Source organism: Hippoglossus hippoglossus, chromosome 12 (assembly GCF_009819705.1).
Source record: "Hippoglossus hippoglossus isolate fHipHip1 chromosome 12, fHipHip1.pri, whole genome shotgun sequence".
NCBI classification, from domain to species: domain Eukaryota; kingdom Metazoa; phylum Chordata; class Actinopteri; order Pleuronectiformes; family Pleuronectidae; genus Hippoglossus; species Hippoglossus hippoglossus.
Window position 1 is genome coordinate 20,752,882 of NC_047162.1, and position 27,479 is coordinate 20,780,360.

Here is a 27,479-nt window from a genome sequence, read left to right on the forward strand (position 1 = left end):
ACACACACACAGGTAGAGACACACACAGGTAGAGACACACACAGGTAGAGACACACACAGGTAGTGACACACACAGGTAGAGACACACACACAGGTAGAGACACACACACAGGTAGAGACACACACAGGTAGAGACACACACAGGTAGAGACACACACACAGGTAGAGACACACACAGGTAGAGACACACACAGGTAGAGACACACACAGGTAGAGACACACACAGGTAGAGACACGGGGCAGAGCAGCAAAGAGACAGGATTCAGAAAAACAGAAGGAAAATGTTCATCTGGTATTAAACGGTCGCTTCATGCAGCTCGTTACTTCAGATCGAGCAGAAGAAACATCTGGAGGCTCAGACCCTGTTCACACCTGCATTTACATCTTTCCTTCGTTAATATTATGAAGGAAAGATGTTTGTGTGTTTATTTTCTTATACAAGTTCTATATATTTGTTTGTATTTGTGTTTTCTTTTTATTTATAGTTATTTATAATAAAGTTTATGGTTGAACTGTAAAATATCAAACCTCAATTATATTGATTCATGTTTTACTCACTAATATCGATATCAGCATCAGCCCCAGAGGTTTGTTGGGCTGGAGTTCACCTGTATCCAGGTGCATCACAGACCTGATGTGTGATGTCACAGGGATCTGACCCCATGCTCTCTCTGACCTCTGGGTTCGAACTCACTGAACCCGTTCAGCTCAGAGACGACGGATCAAACCACACAGCTTTCCTGCTTCAACTGTTAGTGAAGTCATCATGAATTCAGGCAAACACAACCACGGCAGCCATGTTGGAAGTCGACGGTGAACGGCTCAAAGTTCGACACAAACATTTCAAACATACGGGGAAGAAACCGATTCTATACTAAGGTAAGAAATACAAGTAACAGTAAATTCTAAATTTTACCTAAAATGGACAAAGTTGCATCGGCAAAACATATAACTAAATTCTGAAAAGTAGTGACACACACAGGCTCACATCCATTTTCCATTCAGCTGTGAGCGTCTGCATGATTTAACCTGTTCTCCCGTCATGCACATGTTTGTCTAGTGGGCACATGCATGACTGCGTCTGTGCATGTGTGTAAACCAACACGTGGCTGAACTGCCAGTAAATGTGCGTCCTTCAGAGAGTGACCTGATGTTCATCTCCACTTCTCAACGTGAGGGGAGAAGGAACGCAGCTTTTATTTATTTGTTACTCGATGATATGTGGAACTTTTCATATGAACAAGTTTGAACTTCTTCCACGTGAGAGAGTTGGATCCTCTTTAGGACTTGTAGGATTTCACTGGACGTTCAGGTCAGTTTCTAACACATCGCACTTCTCTCCCACCACAACCGGAGCCTGAGCCTTCACCCAGCCACACATCGTCAGTAGAGGTTAGTGAAGCAGTTTGTTACTTCTACTCGATTCACAGCAGGACGGCGAGCAGACGTGTTACTGGCGTCAGGAGGAAACAGCGTTTAAATACCTTCCAGATCGTCGATGGTCTTCTCCAGCTTGGCCACAGATCTCTCTGCAAATTCTGCACGAGTCTCAGCCTGGAACACAAACCGCCACAGAAACATCAGTAAGACACGAGTCAACGCCGCCGCTCGCTTCAGGCGGTTCATGTGTGAGAGGAAGAAACATCTACCTCACCTCTTTCAGTTTGTCAGTAAGAACTTTAATTTCCTCTTCGTATTTATCCTCCTTTTGCGAGTACTGAAAACCAAACACAAGATTTGAACTTGAAGCTGAAATAATAACAAGAGACTTTACATGCACAGTGAATCCACTGCTGGAGAAGATTTGAATCTTTTAAAGAAAGACAAGAAGGATAAAGATGCACAACTGGAGGTGAAAGTTCTTACTTTTCCTCATGTTTCTTTAAGTCACTTTAAATAATGAACCGTGTATATTTCCATCATATATTTAAACATATTTACAGTCTGACTGTCCGGACCTGAGGCCGAACGCCCTCAGCTCCTACTGTACCTTCTCAGCCTGCGCTTCCAGTGACTTCAAGTTGTTGGTGACATTTTTCAACTCTTCCTCAAGGTCGCCTGATTTACTGAGCAGCGTCAGAAAGAGAGAAAGAAGCGAGAGGAGAAAGAGCAGCGACTTGAAAGAACAGCAGAGGAGAACAAAGCCTGACAGCGACTGAACCGACGCTTTGAAAATCACGTCTTCTCAGAGACGATCATTTACATCTGACTCTGAGAAGAACAAGAGTCATACCAGGTCTTTGAAAGGTAACTTCAAATAAACGTAATCAAATGAAAGCAGAAGTCTCATGTTATTCTATGTTTTTCTTCTTGTCAACAAATCTCATCTCACTTGCTTCGTCCGTGACTCAGATACAAACTAATCAGTTGCTACTGACGACAGGAATCTTAAAGTGTTTTAAAAAGACAGCAGTGGTTCTTATGATCCACGAGGCTGTGGACTGGAGTGACCAATCAGAGGAGCATCAGCCGCTGTCCCCGCCTCCACGGTGTCATAGCTCCACCTGGCGAGGGAAGTGACCAATCAGAGGAGCATCAGCCACTGTCCCCGCCTCCACGGTGTCATAGCTCCACCTGGCGAGGGAAGTGACCAATCAGAGGAGCATCAGCCACTGTCCCCGCCTCCACGGTGTCATAGCTCCACCTGGCGAGGGAGCGTGTCGGTCGATGTTGATCGAGCACGAAGGGAAAGGCCGGTTCGAGTTTGTGGAACCACAGAAACTCACTAGTCTTATCTTTTATCCAGAAAATGTCTCTTTCATAATCATAAAAACTTAGAATTTTGAGTTGGCCTCAAAATATAAAAATCTACTGTCCTAGGTTTCCATCTGATTTGTTGACAAGAAAACCAAGGCAGAATATCACCTGACTTGTCCTTCAGCGAATCACAGGCCAGTGCAGGTTAGACAGGAAACAGTGGGAGGAGTTTAGAGGCGGCAGGTCAGAGGAGCAGAAGGAGGCGGGGTCACGATTTGGACCCGGGGGAGTTTCAGTACCTCTTCGTCTCCGCACATCATGGACTTCATATTCTGGTCCATTAGTCGGAGCTCCTCCTCCAGCTCCCTCACTCGTCTGCAGGGTTAGTCCGGGAGGTCGGGGGTGAGGAGGGTGGGGGGGGGGGGGGGGTCATGCAGGCGTTTCCAACATGCATTAGATAAACACACACACACACACACACACACAGGAGAGAACACAAGAACACACGTCTGTGTCCTGCAGCTTCACACAACCAGGATCTGTGGATCACTCTCAGTGATCCATCGTTTATTCAAAATGAAAACACATCCCAGCTGAGATTTAAACATTTGACTCTTTTCAGGATTTTGCAACATTTTAAACGATTAATCAGATTATTGATCAGTAGATTAATGGACAATAATCATTGTTAAGAGTCTGTGCAACAACAACCAGTAATTAATCATTAATCATTAAATGCATGAATGACCAGTGCACGTGCAGCTTCGCATGTTGTGCCAGTAGTGATCACATGACCTCCACCATGCCATCCTGAATAATGCACAGTGGTGTTGACTTACGCCTCGGCCACCTCCGCCCGCTCCTCGGACCGCTCCAGGTCGCCCTCCAGGATCACCAGCTTCCGAGCCACCTGCGGACGTTCAGCTCAAACTCAGACCCAGGAACACGCGTCACTTCTTTACTGAGTTTACAGACATCTATTCTGTTGACTTATCTTAAACTTTATTATCAATGAAAAGAAATGACAAATATATAGAATTTAAATTAAAAAAGATAAGTTTGTAAGTAACTGTAAATACGTTTTTTCTGCGTTGTTTATTCTGTCAAATCAAAGTTTCCACATCAGCAAACGTCTGTGACTCATATCGGTCGAGTTTTATTACTAAACGATATAAACTTGAATCCGTCATTTATCCTCAGTTACTTGGATCGGATTCTCTGTGTCTGTATTAAGTCTCCACCTTTAATTTAAATTTAAACATAGCAACAAATATACAGAAATACTTTTTATAAAATGATTTTTGTATTATTTTGAAATAAACAGACGTTTTTGGTGTCACATGCTGTAGCACGTAGCCGTAGTCTTTACAGTGTCAGCTGAGGACCGGTGTTTGCACTTTGAACTTTAAAGTCTCACCTCCTCATACTTGCGGTCGGCCTCCTCCGCGATGTGTTTGGCCTCCTTCAGCTGCATCTCCTGGATCTCCATCTTCTCCTCGTCTTTGGACGCTCGGTTCTCGATGACCTTCATTCCTCTGAACGGTCACAGCAGGAGACAGCAGTGAACAGTGGGGACATGGAACTAAGTACTTTTACTTTGTTACTGTACTTAAGTGCAGTTTTCATGTATCTGTACTTTACTTAAGTAAATGTATTTTCAGGTTCTTTTCACTTGAGGTTTATTCTGAGCTGCGTTCGTCAGTGGTTAGTTTAAGTGACTGAGGTTTCCTGCGAGCTGACGAACCAGAGCTTGACTAGTTGGTTGAGTTTTTGCTGCTCTGGGACAAAGAGCGTTCAGATGTTCAGTGGATGAACAAAGTTCTTCACCTCTCGCTCTCGTCTGCAGCTTTCTCCGCCTCCTCCAGCTTCTGCAGAGCGGTGGCCAGCCTCTCCTGAGCTCGGTCCAGCTCCTCCTCCACCAGCTGGATACGTCTGTTGAGAGACGCCACCTCCGCCTCCGCCTGCACGGATCAGAGCAAAGAACCCAGAAGAAGAGTCAGACAGTTTTCACACTGAAGGCCAGTTCAGCAGCAGCGGGGGGGTCCGGCCCCTAATGCTGTCGCCTAGCAACCGAGCTGCAGTGGGTTCTTTAACACGGAGCGTTAGCTGCTCCGTCGAGTTGGAGCCAGAAACGTAAGCATTGACCGACAGTTTGTCACCGAAGCACAATGAATCCTGGGAAAAGAGACTCATGATTGACAGCTGAGCCTGACTCAGGATTGGTCGAGAGTATGTGTGGGCGGGACCTTGATACCTCAGCTCCACTCCTCCGTCACTACACTGACTGCAAATGACGTCATCACCACAAGATGGCAGCGTTCACATCCCAGATGTTTTGGCTTCATTCTGAAGGAAGTGGAGTCGTCCATTGTTACTTACAGAATACCAAAGCACCTTTCAGTTTGTGGTACAGCTGCAGTATTAATGATACTTGACAGGATGACGTTTAGTTTAGTGGGAGGAGTTTAGAGGATCAGTACTAAACGAGTTGTAAAAGAAGTAATCTGCTGTTAGTTGGTAACTTCATCTCCATCTTATGTTCTAAAGCTGAGCGGCAGTCCCGGTTCCACCGGGAGCTCCGTGATGAACGGGAGGTTTTCCCGGTGTCGGTGTTACCGTCTCTCGGGCGCGTCTCTCGGTCTCCGCCTCCTCCTGCATCCGCTCGGCTCGGTCCTCCGCCTCGTACGCGGCCTGCTGCAGACTCTGGATCTTCCTCCTCACCGCGTCTACGGACGTGAAGGCCGCCATGATGCCGAGGTGTGTGACTGTTACCGTGGCAACGGGGTCAGAAGCGACCGCTACTTCCGGTTACAACTTTAAAACGAAGCGATCATCGGCGCGTCTCTTATTTTGAAATCACACGAAACCGCGCCGCCAGGTGGCAGCCGGCCGTGACGTCACGTACGGGTTTGTGAACTATATAAACGTCATAGACTGTGAAATAATAATAGTAAATTAATAATAGTAAATTATATAAATTATATAGAATAAATATAAAATTAGATTATATTCTGCCCTTGAATATCTAATCAAGTTTGTTATGATATAAGTTCTCGAAATGATGTAATCCTCTGTCTTTACTCGGCTTCTTTATACCTCGAACACGTTATTTGCTTTATTGAACCAAGTTTATAATAAATACTTTGTGACTTCAGAGAATTCAAAGAATCATTTGGGTCAGAATTCAGTCTTTTGCAGAGTTGAAGGAAAGATACGAAATCTTTGTTGTGTGAAAGTATAAAAATGTATTGACATCATGTCATATCATTTAGAATGTCTTTATTTATAGAAGTTATTCCAGATTGATATAACTGCTGGACGTCCTGAGGCAGAGACGTTCCTGTTGGAGTGGACATAAACAAAGTCACATCTGGTTCTTTCCTTCTTTGGTCACGTCCCTGTGAGGCTGCACAGGAAGTCCAGGACTCAGTGTCTCTGACCATTAGAACCACTCATGACTCAGAAGTCTGTAGGAACGTCTCCAGGACTCTGGGCCGCGCTCTTCAGAGCATAAACTCAAGTAGAATTAATTTAGCTTCTTTACTTTGAATATACAGATGTGTTGCTACGGCAACAAGCTCCACCAATCACACGATGAGTTTGACATATTAGTTTAGAGATGGTAGGAGGTGAATGACTCCAGGGATTTGACCCAACGCCTGAGAGAACCAATAATGTCTCTGCAAGGAAGAGGGACTTTATTTGACATAGTCCAGAGACTGTAAATAAGGACATGAACGCTGCCATCTTACATCTGTGACGCTTTCTGATAAGTTTGCTTTCATTAGTTATTTGATGATATAAAAACAGACTCTGGCTCCAAATGACGTCACCAGCACAGAGATATTTTGGCTTCGTGTTTCCGACGTGTCGTCCGTCTGTGAATCGAGTCCCTGGGTTTGACTGTTGGATGATGGATGTGCTTCAGCTGCGTGAGTCAGTTGTCGGTCTGAAAGTTATCGGGGTGCACAGATACACCCTGTACATGCTGACATTAGCTGCCACCTGGGGCATCATGTCGACATGTTTAACCGTCTGTTGGTTTTTCACATCGACGTACGACAGTTAACGACTGATGACTCAGGACCTGAGTGTCAACGAGATGGAAAAATACGAGGATTGAAGCTTTTGCAAGATCAGAAAGGAAACGGGCAGGAGGGTAAAAGTTAGCATCGTGAATTAAACGGTTTGAGGCTGGGGTTGTTAATTCTAATTAGTAACTGGTGTAAATTACATTTGGAGTAATGCCTGATTCAGAATAAGTTTGGTGTCCATGTGAACGTGGACAGTGTGAGGATCTGACTCAGCTGCTGCCAAACCTGGATTAAAGAAACCAGATCCCCCACTACAGCGGCTGGGTCGGTCAGAATGGACAGCATCTGCCTGGAGGTGCTGACAGGCTTTATGATATGTTGGTAGAATCTGATACGACACATGATTTAATACGGTGGCTGCTGCTGTGGTCTGCAGCCAGGCTGCTTAACAGGAGTTTTCAAATGATGACGCTCTGGAGATTTAACACGAGCAGCTTTAAATTCTCTGTGAAGGTCGACATGAAGACGGTGGTGATTAATGTGTGTGAGTGTGAGGTCTGACTGACTGGTCTGTGTGCGTTTAAACCACAAGAGGTCGCTGCTGGTTTCTAGTTTGAGCAGCAACAAATGAAACACGTCTGAACACCAACGATGTGACACCCGTCGTGACATCATCCTGACATCATCATGACATCACTCCCTTCACTCACATCTGCTGCCTTCTTCTCTGCCTGCTCCAGCTTCTCCTGGGCGTCCTTCAGCGACTCAGAGTATTTGTCCAGCTCGTCCTCGACGCCCTTCAGCTTCTTCTGCAGACCCAGCAGCTCCTCCTCCAGCTACACAACACAAACACACACAGACACACAACATGTCAGAACGTGAGGAAACGGATCATAAAGGACTAATGAAATAATGTAGAATAACCTGAACTCTTTGACATCGTCTCCTACATTCACGATCCATCCCAGTACATTTAACACACCTCAGAATGAAGGAAGAAGAGTTCAGTGTTTATTGTGTCAACTTCTCTTCTTGTGCTTCAGGTGTCGTCTCCTTCAACATTCGACATCTTTATTAAATCATATTTATTTCATCTGGAAGACTGAGTCACATGAGGGACAGTTAAAAAAGAAAGTAATAAATCAGGGTTGCATTACCCACAATGCAGCTCGGCCACTTTACATCATTTACCCGACTTTATTCAGCTCCTCTGTCACTGAAGCGTCTATACGACTGTTTCCTGTTCCCACCAACGATTGGAGATAAAACATGGACGGAATGAAGCCAAATCATCTCTATCGCCCCCTGGTGTCTGGCTGAGGTGGAGGTCAAATCCCCCTCCTCCTCCATGTTAGCAGATGGGACATGAACCAAACAAAAAGTAGACGTTAAATAAATGTTTGTAAAGATGTTTCTGTCATTTCAGGTCGTTCTCATCTCACTGATGTTTGTTCAAGTTTCTGACCAGTTTGGTTTTATTTAGTTATTTGATATAAAAACAGGCTGAGACGTGATGATTGACAGCTGACACTGACTGATGTATGGGACCTCGACATCCATCTTTATTTACAGTCAAGAGTTCGTAGTTAAACTGAAACCCATAAAACAGTTTGTGGTCCTGATACATCGTTAACGCTTGTTCATATGATCACAACTCAATGATCAGATTCATGCTTCTCGTGATGCAGATTTCTGAAGGTTCCTCGTTCATGACCATTAGAACCTTTCTTTGTTTTGGACGCGTCTGTTTTCCAGTGACTCATTTCCAAAGATTGTGTCACCGAGTCAACGTTTGCACCAACAGCTTCATGTCCTATAAAAAGACAATTGTACCCGAGCATAAAGTCCTCAGGACAAACGTACTGTATCACTCCTGACAGACTGCAGCTGCAGCCATGTAAGGCCTCAGTCACAAATAGCCTGGACGCTCCTGATCCCACCGTCCTGAACCAACAGCCTTGACCATCTCGTAGGGGAGCAACAATTCAAAGAAGGCGGGGTCTTTATAGGGAACCAGAAATAGACGAGTATTCAGTGGTCGGACAGAAGTGATGGTGAAGCATTGTCGTAGCAACAGGCCGGGATCCCCCGGGAACACAAGCTATGTGGACAGTTGCATAGTTGAAAAGTTGCTTTCTATTCATAGATGGCTATCTGATCTCGTCAATTACATGGTGGAGCGCGAGTGGAGGCGCAGGCAGGAGAGAGACTCCCTGTGTCCTGCAGCTGCATCACGTCACAGCTGGAAACTGCAGATGTGACAGAGCAGCTGAACCACCTGACGCATATCTTCATCACTCAAAGTGAATTATGAGTTTTGATAATGACACGTTTTTCTTATCCTGAAGTTTTTTAAGTACAACACCATCACTGTTTAGACATGAGCTGCAGAGTTTGTTTCACAGCTGAACAACACAGCAGCAGATCCTGGTTCAGGTGAGAGGGGGGGGGCAGCCGGGTGCAGCAGACAGACAGGAAGTGAACACGGAGATTCTGCAGAGTTCAGTTTGTGTGACTGCATAGAAGCAGCTGCTTCGCTCTGCTCTACATTGTTATAGTGTTTATTTAGTTATATATATATATATATAACTAAATATATATTTCTACCTATGGTGGATATTTTTCTGAGACGTGAGCTGATTTAAGCCTCGGATGAGTCACATGCTGGTTTTGAAAAGAGGACACATTTTAGAGCTGATCACTAAAACCACTGATGCTCTGGTGTCCAATCATTTCACCCCACAGCCACAGGGGGGCGCTGTTCAGACTCATGCTTCTCCGTTTACTTTAATCCTCTGATCTCTTTCCCACTTTCTGTTAACATCATTATTTATATGGAGCATTTAAAATCTTTAGGTGTGCTTTAAAATAAATTAAAAACAAGTATAGATATAAAGAAGAGACGATAGAATCCTGATCTAAAATCCAGTAAAAGACATTAAAGATAAGTCAAATTAAATAATAATGCTCTTTCATCCCAAGATGGCTGCCACTGACATCATAGAGCCGTCACTTCACTTTAAACACTGCAGCTGACACTTGACATGAGATATTAACATGTGATGGGAGATGATTCCAGAGTTTGGACCAGAACGGGATCCTGTTCTCCCCGGGTTCCACCCCCCCACTGAATGGCAAGTGAATCTGTTCAGTGGATTTTGAGTAATGATGTTGACAAACACACAAACTGCAATGGAAACAACGTCCTGGGCGGAGCTAATTACTGGAGGAGCTCATTGGACGGCTTAGCGACAGAAGAAGTTTATAGTTTTCAAACGTTTCCAACCAACAAAATTTAACATCATTCAATCAGTTAAAGAGATTTTCAATCGAGCACTTTCAGGTGTAACTAGTAAGAAAAACCCCGTCTACAGAGATAACGAACATAACCGTGGGCCCAAGACCGAACCTTGAGGGACGCCACCTCTGATGGGAGCAGAGCGAGTTCAGGTGCGCTCAGGTGAGTTGAGGTTTGGCTGCAGCGCCACCTTCCTGTACCTGTTTGCATTTGTCCTCCGCTCCCTTCTTGTCTCCCTCCGCTTGCTCCGCTCGGTCGATGGCGTTCTCCTTGTCCAGCTTCAGCATCTGCATCTTCTTCTTGATGGCCTCCATGGTTGCTGGCTCAGTGGCTCCTCGGCAGTAGGTTCGGGTTTATCCGGAGCGGAGTTTTTATACCGGAGCTGAAGTTCTTTGTTTTAATTTTTTTTTATTTTTTACCGGAGGTGAGTTCTACCGGAGCTGGACCGGGGCGCGCGTGCGGCTCGTCTGAGCGGCTCGTGGAGAATGAAACTGTCACGAGCTCCTCCCTCCGGTCTCTCTATCATCAGCGTGGACGCGCGCGGGGACGTTTTCCATATTTAGGCAGCGAGGGGTGTCCGAGCTGTGCGCGTGACGTGTGCGCGCACTGTGTGGGAATAAACCAGCTGAGATTTTTTTCACTGACATCATCATCTGTTCACAGTAAGAACACATGAAGAAATGAAGAAGTGAAGAGATGAAGAAGTGAAGAGATGAAGAAGTGAAGAAGTGAAGAGATGAAGAAGTGAAGAGATGAAGAAGTGAAGATGAAGAAGTGAAGAGATGAAGAAGTGAAGATGAAGAAGTGAAGAGATGAAGAAGTGAAGAGATGAAGAAGTGAAGAGATGAAGAAGTGAAGAAGTGAAGAGATGAAGAAGTGAAGAGATGAAGAAGTGAAGAGATGAAGTGAAGAGATGAAGAGATGTAGAAGTGAAGAGATGAAGAAGTGAAGAGATGAAGAGATGTAGAAGTGAAGAGATGAAGAAGTGAAGAGATGAAGAGATGTAGAAGTGAAGAGATGAAGAAGTGAAGAGATGAAGAAGTGAAGAAGTGAAGAGATGAAGAAGTGAAGAAGTGAAGAGATGAAGAAGTGAAGAAGTGAAGAGATGAAGAAGTGAAGAGATGAAGAAGTGAAGAGATGAAGTGAAGAGATGAAGAGATGTAGAAGTGAAGAGATGAAGAAGTGAAGAGATGAAGAGATGTAGAAGTGAAGAGATGAAGAAGTGAAGAGATGAAGAAGTGAAGAAGTGAAGAGATGAAGAAGTGAAGAAGTGAAGAGATGAAGAAGTGAAGATGAAGAAGTGAAGATGAAGAAGTGAAGAGATGAAGAAGTGAAGAGATGAAGAAGTGAAGAAGTTATTAATTATTATTAGAACCTGGAATAAGAGTTAGTTTTTCTATTTTGCATTTTGAGATTAAAGTCAAACTAAATCAAAGGAAGAACTTTGTTTTCTGTTGAAGCGACACGATTCATTTGAACTTCATTCATTTTGAATTTATTCAGTGTTTTTGAATCTTAAAGGTGAAATAATGTTGAGAATAAACTCAAATTCTCCCCAGAAATTAAATCAGGAATTCTTTTTTCAAATGATTATTAAATGACGTGGAAATAAGTCACGTGCATCTGAGATAAAGTGAAATATGAACTTTGGTCCAACGTATTTGTAGAAAAGATGGAGCCCACACGAGTCGCTGTGAGAAATGAAAATCAAACTGGTTTTATTGGATATAAATGTGTCCCAGTGGCAGGAGGTGGGACTGCTGCTCACCAGCATCACGTCCAGTCACACACAGACTTTCAGGTTTACTGTCTTTTTATATTAGACATGTGCTTCTTTCGCTCGAACAAGAAAGTGGAAGAAAGGGAGTGTGAGGTTTTCTTATTGAAATGAAGGACAGTTTGAAGTAAGTGCACTTAAGAGGGTAAATGTTTGGTATCAGAAAATTATACTGGACACATTTCATGATCACTTTAAAAGCACTGATATGAGCGACATTCACTCTTTATACGTGAAACAGGAAGTAGGAAGCACCGCGACACTGACATGTAACTGGAGTGAGTCAATACTGAACATCCACATAGAGTCAATACGATGTTTAAAGTTAAATATATGGCTTCATAATCTTTACATAAACACGTCTAATCTAATCCTCAACACTGCAGCTGCTTTAATCCAAACACAGAAACACTTTGCAAAGATATTCACTGAATTTCATACATCGCTCAACCTTTAAAAAAATGTTTTCCCACTGATTTGTTCCATCGCAAAGTTGATTTTGTTCCAAATCCAAAGTTAAAAACAGCTAAATGTTTCCCTCAGGTTGAAACATGTGACACATCATCAGTCACGTGACCAGAGACCTTTATCTACACGTCGAGGCTAAACGTGCTCACGCGAATACAAAAAAGAATCATCTGCATAGAATACATTTGTTTGCATAGCTAGCATAGTTAGCATACACTGCGCTCGCCCTCGTGTCTGAGATCTAACAGCGACGTTCTAACGGCAGAATTTACTGGTGACGTCGTTTCATACGGAAACACATAATATACAAAAAGACGACAGGCAAGGCAGAGAAGAAACAGAGGAAAACGTAGAAGATCAAATAGAATCAAAAGCTCAGACGCCTGATTAAGGACTTTCATTCAATTTCATAATCGTGGTGTTTCTGAAAATGGAATAAAGACAGAAACCCTCCTGAGGAACTGGATGTTGGGTGGAGCCTCCTCAGGTCCTGAATCACTGTCACATTACTGTGTGGTGACACTCACACTCACTCACACACACACTCACTCACACACTCACACTCACACACTCTCTCTCTCACTGGTCTTGGCCGTCCTGCAGCAGCTCTGTGGGGAGGAACTTGTACTGCTGCTGTCGGATCGTGGCCAGCTTCTTCCTGGCCTCGTCCAGCTCCCTCTCCTTCCTCAGCATCTCCGCCTGAGCGGCCATGATCTGAAACAGACACGATCATGTGACCACCTCCAGCTCACTGCTCAGCCTGGACACACTGTGTGTGTGTGTGTGTGGACAAAGTAACACACACACACACACACACACACACAGTGTCCAGTAATAGGTCAAAGGTCAAGGCGGCCATGTGTGTGCTTGTATTGTCACTGGGACTCACCTGAGCGATTCCTCCCACCATCTTACTGTTGACCACCACGGCCTGGTCATCCTGAGCATCAAACGCTGCTTTCTGCGCCGCCTTCACCAGGTTATCAGACGCTCGCTTCACAGCGTTTCCAGCAGCCTAAAGAAACACACACACAAAGTGTGGAGTGAAACTAAGAAGTACAAGCAGCGTCTCCAGACTCTCAGGAGGTCACTGTGACCTTTGACCTCTGGAACCGACTCAGTTCATCTGAGAGTCCAAGTCGGTTCGAAATTGGAGGAACTTCCCTCCAGGTGTTCACGTGGTGTGAGAGGAGAATGGAAACACAAAGACACAAACGTGTGACACTTGAAATGCTGGAGCAGAGTTTGGAGTTTGAGCTGAACAGACTCCTGGAAAGGAATCAGGACTTCCAGCAGACACAAAACCATAACAGCCTTTCCCCTGCTCAGTGTCTGACAATATCTGTAAAAGGCAAAGAGTGTCAGTCTGCGGAGCGGCTCCCGAAGCCAAACATCCGTCTCGCTGGGCGGCCACAGGCAAACAGGAGTTTTGTCCTTTTGAGGCTGTGTGGACTGAAATCAGACACGGAGCTGGCAGAGGACGACGCCGTCCCCGGCCCGTTGGAGCTGCATCTCCTCGCTGGTTTATCTTTGGCTGGAATGTTTCTGTTAGTCCGGCCCTGACATAACAAAACGCTGCAGAGCTGCTGTCAGTGTCCCAGAGTGCCCCCCCACTAAAGCTGCACTTTCACTTCACCGCTCGTTTTAACCAGCTCGTCACCGATCACATTGCTAACTGTCAAATGTTTTCATGCTCTAATGCTCAGAATCACGTTCCTCAGACTGTCCATCGCTGCAGCTCCTCTCTTCAGCCTCTGTCTCAAACCCCCCCCCCCCATAAAGCCCAGCTCTGCTTTGATTGGTCAGCTGCTCCATTTTATTGTGATTGGTCAACAGCCTCCAGAGCGAGTAGGAAATGTCGGCCTCCGCTCTGTCTTTCACAAACTTGTATTTATATATTTTTTTCTTTCCTTAATTCAAGAGGTCAGTTGCTGTATTAAACTGGTTTACTGGTAACTCAGTTAACTAGTGTGTTAACTAGTTGTGTCCCTGAACCACCCAGTGATGACAGCACCTGCTGAGCAGCTCCGTCAGCTTCGTGTTCCAGCTCTGGTGGATTGTTTCCAGAGCGTCCAGACTAACGGAGGAGAATTACTGAGGCGGCAGCTGCAGGCCCAGAAGAGCAGAGATAAGCCACTGCTGATTGGATCAGAGAATATGAGACGCACACACACAGACACACAGAGACGCACACACACAGAGACGCACACACACAGAGACGCACACACACAGAGACACACAGAGACGCACACACACAGACACACACAGAGACGCACACACACAGAGACACACACACAGAGACACACAGAGACGCACACACACAGAGACACACACACAGAGACATACACACACAGAGACACACAGAGACGCACACACACAGAGACACACACATACACAGAGACGCACACACACACACACACACACAGAGACGCACACACACAGAGACACACACACACACACACACACACAGAGAGACACACACACACACACACACACACACACACACACACACAGAGAGAGAGAGACACACACACACAGACACCCACAGACACAGGACTGACAGCACACTTTGTGTTATGTGTTGGGAGTGAAGGCATCAGTTACACTTAAAGGTCACAGTGAGTCTCCATCAGCGAGTCACAGTGAGTCTCCATCAGCGAGTCACAGTGAGTCTCCATCAGCGAGTCACAGTGAGTCTCCATCAGCGAGTCACAGCTTCGAGTTTAAGAAGAAAGGTTCTGACAGAACTTTGGGATCAAGGTCGTCAGCTGATGCTGAGGCTGAAGAAGGAAACAGTTCAAAACACGTTCAAACTGTTCCAGTTCAACGTGTAAAGACTAGAAGCTCATTAGAGGGTCAGAGGGAGTTGGCCTTGCGGTCCTGCAGGGGGCGCTCACCATCAGTTTGACCTATTACATGCCCTCTTGACCCGTCAGGGAAGTGATGTCAGACACGTCGGAGCAGTGTTTCCTGTTGCAAAGTAACGGACAAAGTATCTCGGCTGTTTGGTGACTTCGTACAAATCCGCTGGTTTTGAGGGGCGGCGACGTTCGAATAGCGTCAGGTCCGATTAGTTCAAACTCGATTTTAGCCCAGTTCTACTATAAATACTACAGACCTGTATTCCATGACTCCCACTCCGCCTCTGATTGGCTGACACATCTCACCAGCCAATCACAGGTAGAGTAGGGCGGGTCCAGATGACTGCAGCAACACAATAACACAATAATCCAGGAAAAGTTTTCGTTATTGTAACTATTTTAACCAGGCGGCACAGACTCTGGACACAAGATGGCACCGCCCCCAACCGGGGAGATTTATGAACCGTCTACGTTTGGCCTCGTTTCTGTTGTTGAGTTTGTCTCCCGCCTCGAATGTAACATGAAATGTGCGTATTAGTCCTTTAACCCCTGAAACGCAGCAGTGGGAGTTTCTCTCGGAGCTAAACACGGAGCGCGGTGATCCTGATGCAGCAGCAGCTGTGCACCTGAAACCCTGAACCAGCTATGAATAGACGCAGCTGTCGCACAGCGAGTGATGTCATTGTTCCCTCAGCAGGTAGCGCTGCTCTGAATCACACGCAGAGGATAAACCACACCTCTCACTATGCACTCGCTCGGATCAGATGTCGGAGCGATGAAGCCGGATTAGAGAGCTAACTTTGGACCTGGGCTCTTCGGCTTCAACTGAATAGCTCTGGTCCAAACATACTGCGTTGCCGTGGTAACTAATGCAGAGTCCTCGCTCCCTCTGGGGAGGAGGATTATTATATACGGAGATAAATCAACGTCAAATTACCTCCAGCTACAATTATTCACTGTTTTTATTTTACATTAAATATCGTTGTTCATTTCTTTTTATTCAGTCATTTATAATCAAGTTTGTGGTTAAACTGTATAATATCTTAATGTAATTTATTCAATTCAGTGTAACAGGATATATATTATATATTATAATGTCTAGCACCAAATCAGAACAGGAATTATCTTTTATTATCTTTATCTCTTATCTTTTATAGAGAAACAGTTCCTACAATGAGCTGTTGATGAATGAACCTATGAAATGATACGTCTGTTTAAACAGCTGTTCTCAGACCAGCAGGTGGAATCCAGAGACTCGTCTCCAGAGACTCGTCTCCAGAGAATCGTCTCCAGAGACTCGTCTCCAGAGACTCGTCTCCAGAGACTCGTGTCCAGAGACTCGTGTCCAGAGACTCGTCTCCAGAGACTCGTCTCCAGAGTTAGTGTTTCACAGCTGAACAACTCAGCATCAGATCCTCCTCCTGGTTCAGGTGAGAGGGGGGGCAGCCGGGTGCAGCAGACAGAGACAGGAAGTGACGTGTGACCTCTGAGGTCATGTGATCATGTTGACATCACCTGACACCTTCAGCTCTGATCACCACAAACTGTCTTCACATCTTCGTCTGTGTCTTCACCAGAGGTTTGTTTATGTTTCTTCATGTTTGTGTCCCGTGTTAGAACCTCCCCCCCCCCCCCCCCGTGTATCTGTAAACTTTCAGAAGTCGTGCACTTACATGGACGAAATGAACGCAGAGTACGGACAGAAGGTTCTGTCTGTTTCTGTAAACGTATCTAACATTGAATTTAAAATTCCTTTGTATATGTCAATCAGCGATGACTGACAGGTGAAGGTTTCCCCTTCATCACGTGATAGTGGCTGTTGAACAGGAAACAGGGTCCCTGAGTGGGACGGACATGAAGATGCACAACTGACCTGCAGCCTCTTCATGGTCTGGGAGTCCGTGTCGGCCTTGACCTTGCAGGCGACCAGCAGCTGAGCGGTGGACGCCGCCACCTGCTTGGCCGACGAGATGAGCTTCTCCTCGCTGGCGTGCCCCTGCACCGCGGAGTTGGCCGCCTCACACAGGTTGCTGGTCGCTGCGGCGACCATCCGAGCCTGAGGAGACAAAGGCAGCGATGGTGAAAAGGTTTCAGTGTTAAAGAAGTCTTCATTCTTGAGGAGGGAGGAGACTTACAGCTGAAATGAGTCCCTGAGACCACTGCCCGTCATCCACTCGGTTGGCTGTGATCACTCCCACCTGAAAATACACTGGTTTTACTTTCACGACACAAAGTGTTCATGGATCAAACACAAGAGGAACACAAAGAGGATAAGAAAGACGCTGGTTCAACTTAACGTAAAGAAAAGTAGGTGAAGGCGTTTTCGGTTTGATTCATCGAACAAAAATACAAATATTAAAAACATGAATTCATTTTTTAAGTAAAATTCGAAGATACGTTCCTGAGCTCCAACTGAAGAACCTCCATGAGAATAATGTTAGTGTGACAACACAATAACTGATATATATGATTACATTCTATGTATTATATAGACAGATTGTTTCTGTATAAAGACTCAGGTCTTCTGCTCAGAGTTTGTTAAAACTGTTTTTCTCTGACTGTGGGGGGGGTATTGCTTTTATACTGTAAATCGCTGTGTGTTATATTGTTTGTATGAAAAGTTTATTTATGTCTGATTGATTTTAATGTTCTTCATTTACCATTTAAACTCTGGTTATCAAGCACTTTCTGGTGTAAAGTGAAAAGTGAAATGTGAGGTGAGTTCTGAGCTGATCATGGAGGGGGGGTGAGTTTCTGAGCTGATCATGGAGGGGGGGGGAGTTCTGAGCTGATCATGGAGGGGGGGTGAGTTCTGAGCTGATCATGGAGGGGGGGTGAGTTCTGAGCTGATCATGGAGGGGGGGTGAGTTCTGAGCTGATCATGGAGGGGGGGTGAACAGTTGGATCGGTCTCCTCCTGTGGTCGTGGTGGACGTACCTTCCCCTGAGCCACCAGCTCCCTCTGTGCAGCTGAAGCAGCTTTGACCAGGGCGCTGGTGGCAGCTGCGATGGCCTTGGCCGCCTCCAGAATCTGCTCCTCGAAGTTCAAGCTCTCATCTGCTTCCTGTTTACAAGAGAGGGAATCACCGTCAGTAAACTCATGGAGATCCGGGTCCTGAAGACGTGCGTGTGGTTCACGTTCAGACAAAAGTGTTAGAAAGTGAGCGGGGCTGGTGAACCAGAGAATCTGTGCAGTGGAGAACATTGAAATGTTAACAGGGTGACGGCCATCGCTCATGGAACGAGGAGCTGACAGACGAGAAGACGGGCGGCGCACTCGGAGCGCGACCCTGCGCTGAGGTTAACAGGCGCAGTGAGAAGCTCTGTTAAAAAAACCTCTAACCTTGGGCTTGGTCCTGGGCCTCAGCTGCTCCAGTTTCTTGGCAGCTGCTTCAATTGCCGCCGCTGCTCCGAGCAGCTCGTTCTCTGCGATGACGGTGGGATCCTCAGGGTCCACCCACTCTGTGCCTGCAACACACAACTACAGTCAGACTCCGAGTGTCTGAAGACACCCAACAGCGCACACTACCCGGGTCTCTATTCCTGAAGATGAACATATCTGTTCAAATCCATATTACTGCCTGGGACCATTTATCTGTCAGTCTTCATCGCCTTATTTTATATTTCTAGAAATATCCAATCAGGGGCGACGCCAGGATTATATTTCATATTACTCAGACGTTTGTGTTCTCACATCAGGAACACGTGAGGAACACGTGAGGAACACGTGAGGAACACGTCAGGAACACGTCAGGAACATGTCAGACGTTAAATAAATGTTTGTAAAGATGTTTCTGTCATTTCAGGTCGTTCTTATCTCTCTGATGTTTGTTCAAGTTTCTGATCAGTTTGGTTTTATTTAATTTTTTGATGATGTAAAAACAGGCGGAGACGTGATGAGTTTGACAGATTTACGACTTCAGCTCCTCACGACGTACGAGGCAGTTTGAAGGATTCATCTTTGTGACGTGAATATGATGCTGGATTTGAACTGGACGAAATCCAGTTGAACCCAAAACCTGAACATCAATCACAGCTTCTTCTTCTCTCGACAGCCGCTGAGGTCGTTCCATTTACATCCTGCTGCAGGATTCAGTTGCAGCTAATGTCTCAGAAACTGAAGCAGGTGTGTGTGTGTGTGTGTGTGTGCGTGTGTGTGTGTGTGTGTGTGTGTGTGTGTGTGTGTGTTAATCTGTGATAAAAGCTCGGAGCTCGACTTTCCCTCCACTTGACGGACGATGACAGCGTTGATGGAATCGTCTGGACCTGGATCTCAGAGCCGAGTGAAACTGTAGAACTCAGACACTGGTTCAGACCTGGTTTTAACATCAGGCTCAGTGATCCGATCACACGGCTTCAGCTCTGAGCTCAGGTGTGAACACATTAGGACACATGTGAAATCTGAGCACTCACATCTGACCTCATTACTTTAACTTGTGAACGTGTCCTGGGAGCTGACGACCTCTGACCCTGACGCATTGAGGTTTGTATCAGAAGCCCTGAGCTACAAAGTGGAGGCATGGAGTTTAAAATATGTGGTCTTCCAAAAAGATTGTGTTGATGCATTATGGGAAATGTAGGTGAAAGGCTAAAGTACCTTTCATGGCCTCTGCGGCCTGGATGAGCTCGGTGACGGAGCCGGCCACTCTCTTCGAGTAGTTGGCCAACTGCTGCTTCAGATCGTGAGTCGGCTTCTGGATGATCTGAGGAGGAAGAAAAAGACACAAGCTTTAATTCAACCTGTTCCTATTCTACACTCTGTCACTGGCGCTCAACACGTCTACTTTAAATCCCTGTGCTAATGCTAAGCTGATGCAAAGATGATATAAGCTACACAATTTTATTTTCCAGTCCAAATAAATAAATCTACAGACATGTGTAGATCTGCTGCTGCCACTATGGTGATTTGAATATTCAGAGCAGAGAGAAGGTGGAATAAATTGCTCCTGCACCTCCAGAGGTGTTTAAATCTCAATGAAATATCACATTTAATCAGTGAATGATTATCATTAGATCTGTGTCTCAGCCGGTGTCCTCAGACTGTCCTCGGTGGACGTGCAGTATTCAGGTTGGAGCAGCGGGCGACAGCTGCAGGGACTTAACAGGCTCAAGTTTGTTCAGATGTGTTGTCATGAGGAGAAAGAGGCGAGGACATAACGGCCCGGGAACGCACGAAGCAGCCAAACACAAAACATCCACATACCGCACAGCAACAAAACTGGAACACACATGTTCAGGCCACGCGTGTGCACAGTGTCACCGGGGGGGGGGGGGGGGGGGGGGGGGGCGTGTTTCCTGTCACTCAAACTACTCACAACATCAAGATGAGACAGAATGAAAATGTTGTCTCACGATGACAGAGACCTAAATCATCACTGTTATCAGGATTATCACGCTTTTGTTCAAAGGTGCTGTAAATGTTCAAAAGTTACTTATTGACATTATATATATTTTCATTATTTATCGAAGGTCGACAACTTGAGTGCAGACGTCACACGAGCCGGGACAGAAGATCCTGCTTGTTAGCAATGTGGCGACAGTTAGCATCAGTTAGCATCAGTTAGCTATGACCAGAGACACTAAGTTGTGCTGCTGCTTCCTCCATGTTTTTAAAACACACAACAAACACTGCGCCTGCTTCTCAGAGACAGAATCAGGCAAATCCTCACAGTCCAGAGTGTCTCCTCCAGGAAACAATCAAATGAAACAATTCATAATTATATCAATAGTGATGCGCTCTCCACATTACTATTGATTTTAAGAAACAACATGATATATTTATATGTCTCCTTTAAAGCAGAACTTTCAATCCAAGGTTTGCAACGACTGCATCAACACAATCTGAACATGTTCGTGGACTAACTAGCTGTGAGGTGTGGAGAGAGGAACATCTGACTGAGGTGGACACAACACAACCACGCACACGTGATCTGATCTTCTCACACTGCAGTGATCAGATCACAGAGTGAGTCTGAACAGTCGAGTCCAACTTCAGTCCAAACCTACTCAGAATCCTGCAGAGTCTTTACTGCTGCTTTATTCTGAAGAGGTCGTCTTAGCGCTCCTTCCTGTCAGAACAAGCCGCTGACGGCACTCTGCAGGATCGTTGTTAAATATTCAGTCAAGTGTTCAACCAGTGCATGAAACTCTGGTGCAGGTCGGTCATGCAGGTACTCACCGGCTTGCACCGACATCAGTGAGCCACAAGTTTAAAAGAACATTAACGGGGCGTTGGGGAAGGAAAGAGAAGAGGTCATCAATCACATGACAGCAGACATATGGACAGAGCCGCCGTGACGTGTGCACACTGCTCTGGGACCAGTGGATTTAAGGAAGAGAAGTTGTAAGATGACAAGGCTTTAAGGACACAGACGTCCTGCGATCACGTCACGTACAAACACGCTCATCCCTCAGGGACGGGTCCAGACTAAAACTCGAGTGGCGTCTTACCACCAGCACGTGCTCCAGCAGCCCCAGGTATCCAGTGGCGCACTCGTTGCCGTAGCGCAGCGCTCTCATCTGGACGTCTTTGCTGACGTCAGGGTGGTACGCAGCTTCCTGTGTTAGGAAATGGAAACATGAGGTGATGAGATCAACCTGATGTTTAAAACGTTATTCAAATGTACCAAAGATGAGAGAGAAGTTTATGTATCAACATTATAACATCGGTGGATATGAGATATTTCAGTATCTGTGTTCATACTAATGACAAAGTATTAAGAATCCCGTTTTCACCTTGCAGGAGTGCAGCATGTCGGCGATGGCCCTCCTGCTGAGGTTCGCCGTGGCGATGATGTCCTCCTGACGACACGAGTTCCCGGCAGCCACCGCCTTCGCTGTTGCCATGGTGATTCCTTTGGTCATGCGAATGAACTCCTCCGGCGTGGTGGTCTTTGGCGGCGGGTCAGAGCTGCGGAACACCTGCAGGGTAAAGCCTGTTAGATGATGCAGCACAGAAACATCAGCGCTGATCACACGTCATCGACTCACAGTCAGTTCCTGTTTGATGTGTTCGATCGTCGCCTCCAGACCCCTCGTCCCCTTCGTGGCCTCGTCCTCCACGGCCTTCACCGTCTTCAGGAGCGACGTCACATTGGTCACCATCACCTACGACAACAGGTCACATCAAGCGACCATAGATTAGACTGACGGCAAGAAAACAAACACATCTTAGTTCTGTTTATTAATGTAGAAGAAGCTCGTCTCACAGCGTATAAATGAGTCATACACTGTAAATAAAGATGGACGACGTGGCTCCACTTCCTCCTATTGTAAAATAACATGATACAAACGCTGCCATCTTGTGGTAGTGATGCACTTTGGAGTAGAGAGTGTGGAGCCGTGGAATCCAGGTCTCGATACAAGATGATTTTTTAAGGGAGCTCTCGTGTCGTCCATCTTTATTTATAGTCCACAAAACGCAAGTCACGTGACCGTTCTAGTACACTGGTCATGTGATGTAAACAGGAAGTAGATTGTCTCTGCAGCTGGTTGCTTAGTAACAGAAACTCCTCTGAAGGAGGAGCAGTGATGGTGAAGAGTCAGAGCAGGGACGACGAGGTGGAACTGTTACTGACAGGAAGTGTTAGAAACAGGAAGTGTTACTGACAGGAAGTGTTAGCTTTGTGTTCACCGCTGGTAGTCAGGTGGATGCCAGACGTAACCATAGCAACAGCGATGAGCTTTAAAATGAAAATGTTTGTGGACGCAGCCTCACGCAACTTTGGGTTTGGTATCGTACCTTTGCAGAGTTCTTGAGCTGCAGCATGCTCGGGTCGTCATGAGGTTTTCCTGCAGCACCTTTGGTGCTGCTGATGAGGTTACTCAGCGCTTTGGCCACATCTTTGACTGCGTTGATCAGGACCACCTGTAGAGGGCAGCACACACATAAATCAGCCAGGCTCTAATGAACACACACAACACACACACCACACACACACAACAAACTGAGGTGTGTACCTGTGTCTCTGGGTCCTCAGACCCCAGACTGGCGGCTCCTAGTTTGACCACATCGGCCAGTTTGGTGATGGTGCACACGGAGGACTGAGCGGCCTGGGCCAGTCTCTCCTGACTGGCTCCAGCACCGGACACCAGCAGCTTGGTGTCCTCCACCAGAGCCTTCGCCGTCTTCAAGATATATTCTCTGCACACACACAGGAAACAGTTTACCCTCTAAATGGGTTTATCCTCAACGTTACAATCTTCTGTCCGTACTCGACGTTCATTTCATCTGTATTCGTACAAGTCTTCTGAAATCTTACTGATACGGACAAAACAGAGCAGTACCACCAGACGTCACGAGGGGGCAGTGTAGCCAATAGTTCAACCATGACGACCATAAACACGTTCTGGTTTCTATGGTACCTGTGGTCGGCGAAGGTCTCTGCGTTCTCTCTGTTCAGACTTCCAGCAGTAGCGAACATGATGGTGGTGTCCAGGTCAGCGATGATTCCCGACACGGCGCTGGCTGCCGTGATGCAGGCCTGGGTGCCACGGTTTCCCGCCTGCAGCGACGCCAACACATGGGAGACCTGCACGAGGACATTTATTACTGACACGCTAATAACAACATAGTCCAGGGTCATTCCCGTGGCTTAGCGGCGACGTCGCCTGTTCAAATCCTGCAAATCAAATCATCTTTGATTGCGCAGAGAAAGGAGGTGAGGTGTTCGGACCTTCTCGGAGACTTTGCGGGCGCTCTCGATCAGCTCCCTCTTGGTGAACGAGTCGCTCGGGCTGCACTGCAGAGCTCCGGCTTTGGTCACCAGACCCGTGCAGCTGAAACCGAGCTCGCCAACCTGCTTCTTGATGTGAGAACCGATCTGAGAACAAACACATGACCTGTGAGATCTGGTGTCTCCGGAAGGAAAAGACGACACACGAGGTGCGTTCGCTTTATTCACCTCATCGTTCTCTGCAGTCACGGCTGCATATTTGGCCTCGTTGGCCAGATTTCCGAACTCGTTGGTGAGGTGGTTGGCCAATCCCCCGAGGTCGTCTGGGTTGGTGTTTGATTTGGTCACCTGAAGAGAAGAGGAAATATGAGGAAGGTATAAACGGGTATGGAGGGTGGGGGGTGCTTTTCACTCATGACTCACCATCTCCTGCACAGTGACGGCGATGGCCTTGGCCGTCTTCACCATGGTCGTCTGATAGTCCACGAAGGTGCCGTCAGGTTCCAGAGTAGGCGAGTCTTCCATCTTGTTGATGGCGTCGTTGATGGAGTCCACCATCCCGCCCACGGCGCCGGCTGCACTGGCAGCTTCCGCCAGAGTCGCACCGAGGTCGTCGACGGCTTCTTTCATCATCTGCACCGACTCCTCCAGAGCCTCCTGCATGTGAGCGGCCTGGAAAATAAGAAAATAGTAAAAACACACGTTTACACTGAAATATTCAACCAGACCAATAAAACAAGTCAGAACCACAATAACAATAATGAATAAAATCAAAGGCAGAAATCGTTTGTCTGAGTTCAGTACAACATGAGGATATATCACAGGAGCCTGTGATGACGAGCGCCTCATTCGGTACCTTGGGGTTTCCTCCCGCCTCCTTGGCGGTGTAGAGCATCTGCAGGGCCGACTCCGTCAGCGTTTTAGTTTGGTCCAACACGGCCATCTGCTGCTGGCTGCTCGAGATCTTCGACGCTGTGCCGATGGCCGCCATGATGAGGGGCTCGAAGTAGCTCGCCATCTGAGACACCTGTTTACGTTACATACAGAGACAAGTTTTAAACAGAGATTGTGATGGAGCTGCAGTTTACTCTGCCCCCTGCTGGTCAGCGTTCATTTGACACATTTTACCTTGTGTCCCAGATGAGAGGCCTCAGAACGAGCCGCCACCGCCACCGGGTCGATCAAGTTACTGATCTCATGCACCGAGGCCGCCATCTGCTCATGGAGGTTCTGCAACACACACATTTAAACACTATAATTTGGGCGCCGACAGGAGGAGCACATGAAAATACAACACAAACAATTCCCTGTGTCCAGTAGGTGGCGCTTTAACTGTGACTGCATATTGTCATATACGTGTCTTCAGGCCGGACTCTCATCATTTAGCGAAATAATCTACGTGAACTTTTGAGTTTATTTAGAAACGTTAACATCAGGTTACACGTAGTTTGTGGACATGTGATGATGAAACCTAATAAGTTCACATGTACTTTTCTGTGTGAGACAAATGTTTCTACTAGTATGTTTCACATGTGGATTCATCCTGAACAGGAGCTGAGACCGTTTCTCCTGCTGATCGAACAATGTGCTGAGAGGATCATGTGTGGTTACCTCCATGGAGATGTCCTCTCGGGGGGTCAGCTGCTGGCTGATGGCGGCTAGAGACGCCTGATCCACCTCACGGATGCAACCGTTCAGCACCTCGATGGCATCGTCACATTCTCTCTGACCAGGAGCCTTTTCTCTGCGCACACACACAGACACACACAGTGTTACACACAGTGTTACACACACAGTGACGTTTCAGGCATTAAGCGCCTGCAGCAGCTCGGCGTCTCGGATCAGAGTCTGAATCAGAGTTTCTCACCTCATGTTGGTGATGAGTTTCTTGATGGAGTCCGACACAGTCCTGGAGTGTCCTGCCAGCACTGACCACTTGGGGGGGTCTTTGGGGTTGACAGCCAGAGAGCGGGCGGTCTGGATGAGGCCGGTCGAGCTCTCCAGCATCGTCTTCGCTGCGACCACGATGGGCTCCATGGCTGCGTGACCCTGAGGAAGACCACACGCAGTCGGTTTAGAGACGCAGGACGTACCACATCATTATAACACCGCCTCCAGTGACTGAGCGCGGCGTGAGCACGAACCTCGGGGCTGATCTGAGCCGGGATGCTGGCGAACTCTGGGTTGGAGGCGAAGGCCGTGAGGTTGTCGACAGCTTCGATCAGAGGACCAGTGGCAGCTTTACACTTCTCTCTGTTCTCGTGGTTAAAGGCTCCGTCTAAAGCCTGAACAGACGTTTGAGACTGGATTACACATCCACACTCACGAGACCTGGGACGTTTTTAATGCTTTGGATTTTACATACAACATTTGAAGAGGGAAAGATACAAGTGAAAAACTAATATTGCCCGTAGAGCAGCTAAAATCCCTGCTGCCTTTAGATTCAGTTTCACTACGAACCTTGATGGACTTGACCAGGTTGGCCGTGGTGTTGGCCACTTCTTTGGCCGACTGCACAAACTGCCTCTTGGCGACAGGGTTGGGAGTCTTGGAGGACGCCAGGCGGCAGGCGTTACACAGAGCTGAGGTGTGTTTGGCCACAATGGTGGCGGCAGAGAGAACCTGAGCAGAGGAACAGAGCAGCACATGAAGAGCGGCTGACGCAGCAGATCAGCTAAATGCTGCAGAGACGTCAGCGTGTACCTGCGACTGTGTGCAGGAGGGGTCCACCAGGTTCTGACACGCCATCTGGATGGACTGATTGGCCCGGGCAAACTGAGAGGGGTCCACCAGCCCCTTCTGACCCGCTGAGCTGTTGGGGTCAGACACTCCCACCAGATACGCTGCCTACGAACATCAACAGATCACAAGTCAGTCAAATGAGTGAATATCACGGTCAAACTGAACTCCACGTGAAGCCAGGCTGCGATTGGCCTCGCCACAGGAAGCACCTCCTCCCTCACAGACTGTAGGTGAGGGGAGGGCGAAGGTTCAACACTGAAACATTAACGCGTGTGTGACCGAGCCCTGTTTCTGTTTTCAGACACTAACTCAGAACTCGCTGTGAATTTTCCAGACATGTCACGTCACATGCAGAACCTCCAGAACATTTCAGGAACACGTCTGAGGTCTGAAAACAGCTTTAATGGTGTCAGTGGACAGAATGAATCCAGTGACCTTCAGTCACGAGTTTACCTGAGCAGCTGCTTCAGTCAGACCACACAAAGCTTTGGAGCCAGCGCTGACCGAATCACCGAACTCTGGCAGATTGGAGTTCTTGGCATTGTGGGAAATACCAGCCATGGACTCACCGAGGACCTGTGGAAGAAGAATCACAGGTTCAGTCAGGAGTTTGGTTTGGAAATGACTTTACTTCTGAACACGAGTGAGTCAGTGAGAGGAAGCAAAGCAAATATCTCAACCAGCTCTTCGTCATGACTCAGTGGTTAAAACAGGCTCAAACCAGTTTAATGAGAAAACTCTTCATTTGGTTAAAACAGATTCATTCAGCTTTTCACTTCTGTTGTTTATTCAAAATGTGTTTAGAGATATTTACAGTTTCTACTAGATACATTATACTGAAATCCAAAATATGCATTTATCATAAACCCTCCAGACACATGATTCAACAGTGTATTTAAATCAATGATTGTGTTTGACTCATCGGGTT

At 46.7% G+C, this 27,479-nt stretch overlaps 2 protein-coding genes and 1 long non-coding RNA gene across 9 annotated transcripts in view; 1 reads left to right on the top strand and 2 right to left on the bottom strand.

The window, feature by feature from the left end:
- Nucleotides 1-10,533, bottom strand: part of tpm2 (tropomyosin 2 (beta)) — a 14,697-nt gene extending 4,164 nt beyond the window's left edge. For 2 of the 4 annotated variants that reach the window (XM_034601750.1, XM_034601749.1), the window contains exons 1-8: nt 10,230-10,533; nt 7,442-7,567; nt 4,525-4,658; nt 4,115-4,232; nt 3,537-3,607; nt 2,997-3,072; nt 1,655-1,717; nt 1,485-1,554 (exon numbers count right to left, since the gene is read on the bottom strand). In XM_034601750.1, the coding sequence (XP_034457641.1) occupies nt 1,485-1,554; nt 1,655-1,717; nt 2,997-3,072; nt 3,537-3,607; nt 4,115-4,232; nt 4,525-4,658; nt 7,442-7,567; nt 10,230-10,343 (772 nt within the window). In that variant the 5' untranslated portion in view covers nt 10,344-10,533. Of the gene's footprint in view, nt 1-1,484; nt 1,555-1,654; nt 1,718-1,990; nt 2,067-2,996; nt 3,073-3,536; nt 3,608-4,114; nt 4,233-4,524; nt 4,659-7,441; nt 7,568-10,229 lie in introns of all 4 variants that reach the window. The other 2 variants (XM_034601748.1, XM_034601747.1) reach the window with 1 other exon arrangement.
- A 1,185-nt stretch (nt 10,534-11,718) lies between these two features.
- On the top strand, nt 11,719-27,139 carry LOC117771447. The gene is made up of 4 exons (XR_004615588.1): nt 11,719-11,830; nt 19,258-19,268; nt 26,685-26,692; nt 27,125-27,139. It is a non-coding gene; the product is annotated as an uncharacterized LOC117771447 (long non-coding RNA).
- tln1 (talin 1) overlaps nt 11,722-27,479 on the bottom strand; it is a 37,663-nt gene continuing 21,905 nt past the window's right edge. For 3 of the 4 annotated variants that reach the window (XM_034601687.1, XM_034601685.1, XM_034601686.1), the window contains 24 exons: nt 27,005-27,127; nt 26,513-26,656; nt 26,270-26,431; nt 25,954-26,094; nt 25,677-25,858; nt 25,421-25,553; nt 24,938-25,039; nt 24,666-24,836; nt 24,233-24,481; nt 24,038-24,157; nt 23,810-23,956; nt 23,499-23,665; nt 23,094-23,277; nt 22,876-23,001; nt 22,125-22,241; nt 21,870-22,055; nt 21,585-21,692; nt 19,732-19,837; nt 18,478-18,602; nt 18,073-18,198; nt 17,271-17,333; nt 17,009-17,191; nt 13,164-13,289; nt 11,722-12,988 (listed from right to left, as the gene is read on the bottom strand). In XM_034601687.1, the coding sequence (XP_034457578.1) occupies nt 12,854-12,988; nt 13,164-13,289; nt 17,009-17,191; nt 17,271-17,333; nt 18,073-18,198; nt 18,478-18,602; nt 19,732-19,837; nt 21,585-21,692; nt 21,870-22,055; nt 22,125-22,241; nt 22,876-23,001; nt 23,094-23,277; nt 23,499-23,665; nt 23,810-23,956; nt 24,038-24,157; nt 24,233-24,481; nt 24,666-24,836; nt 24,938-25,039; nt 25,421-25,553; nt 25,677-25,858; nt 25,954-26,094; nt 26,270-26,431; nt 26,513-26,656; nt 27,005-27,127 (3,426 nt within the window). In that variant the 3' untranslated portion in view covers nt 11,722-12,853. Of the gene's footprint in view, nt 12,989-13,163; nt 13,290-17,008; nt 17,192-17,270; nt 17,334-18,072; nt 18,199-18,477; nt 18,603-19,731; nt 19,838-21,584; nt 21,693-21,869; nt 22,056-22,124; nt 22,242-22,766; nt 22,806-22,841; nt 23,002-23,093; nt 23,278-23,498; nt 23,666-23,809; nt 23,957-24,037; nt 24,158-24,232; nt 24,482-24,665; nt 24,837-24,937; nt 25,040-25,420; nt 25,554-25,676; nt 25,859-25,953; nt 26,095-26,269; nt 26,432-26,512; nt 26,657-27,004; nt 27,128-27,479 lie in introns of those variants that run through there. The other variant, XM_034601688.1, reaches the window with a different exon arrangement.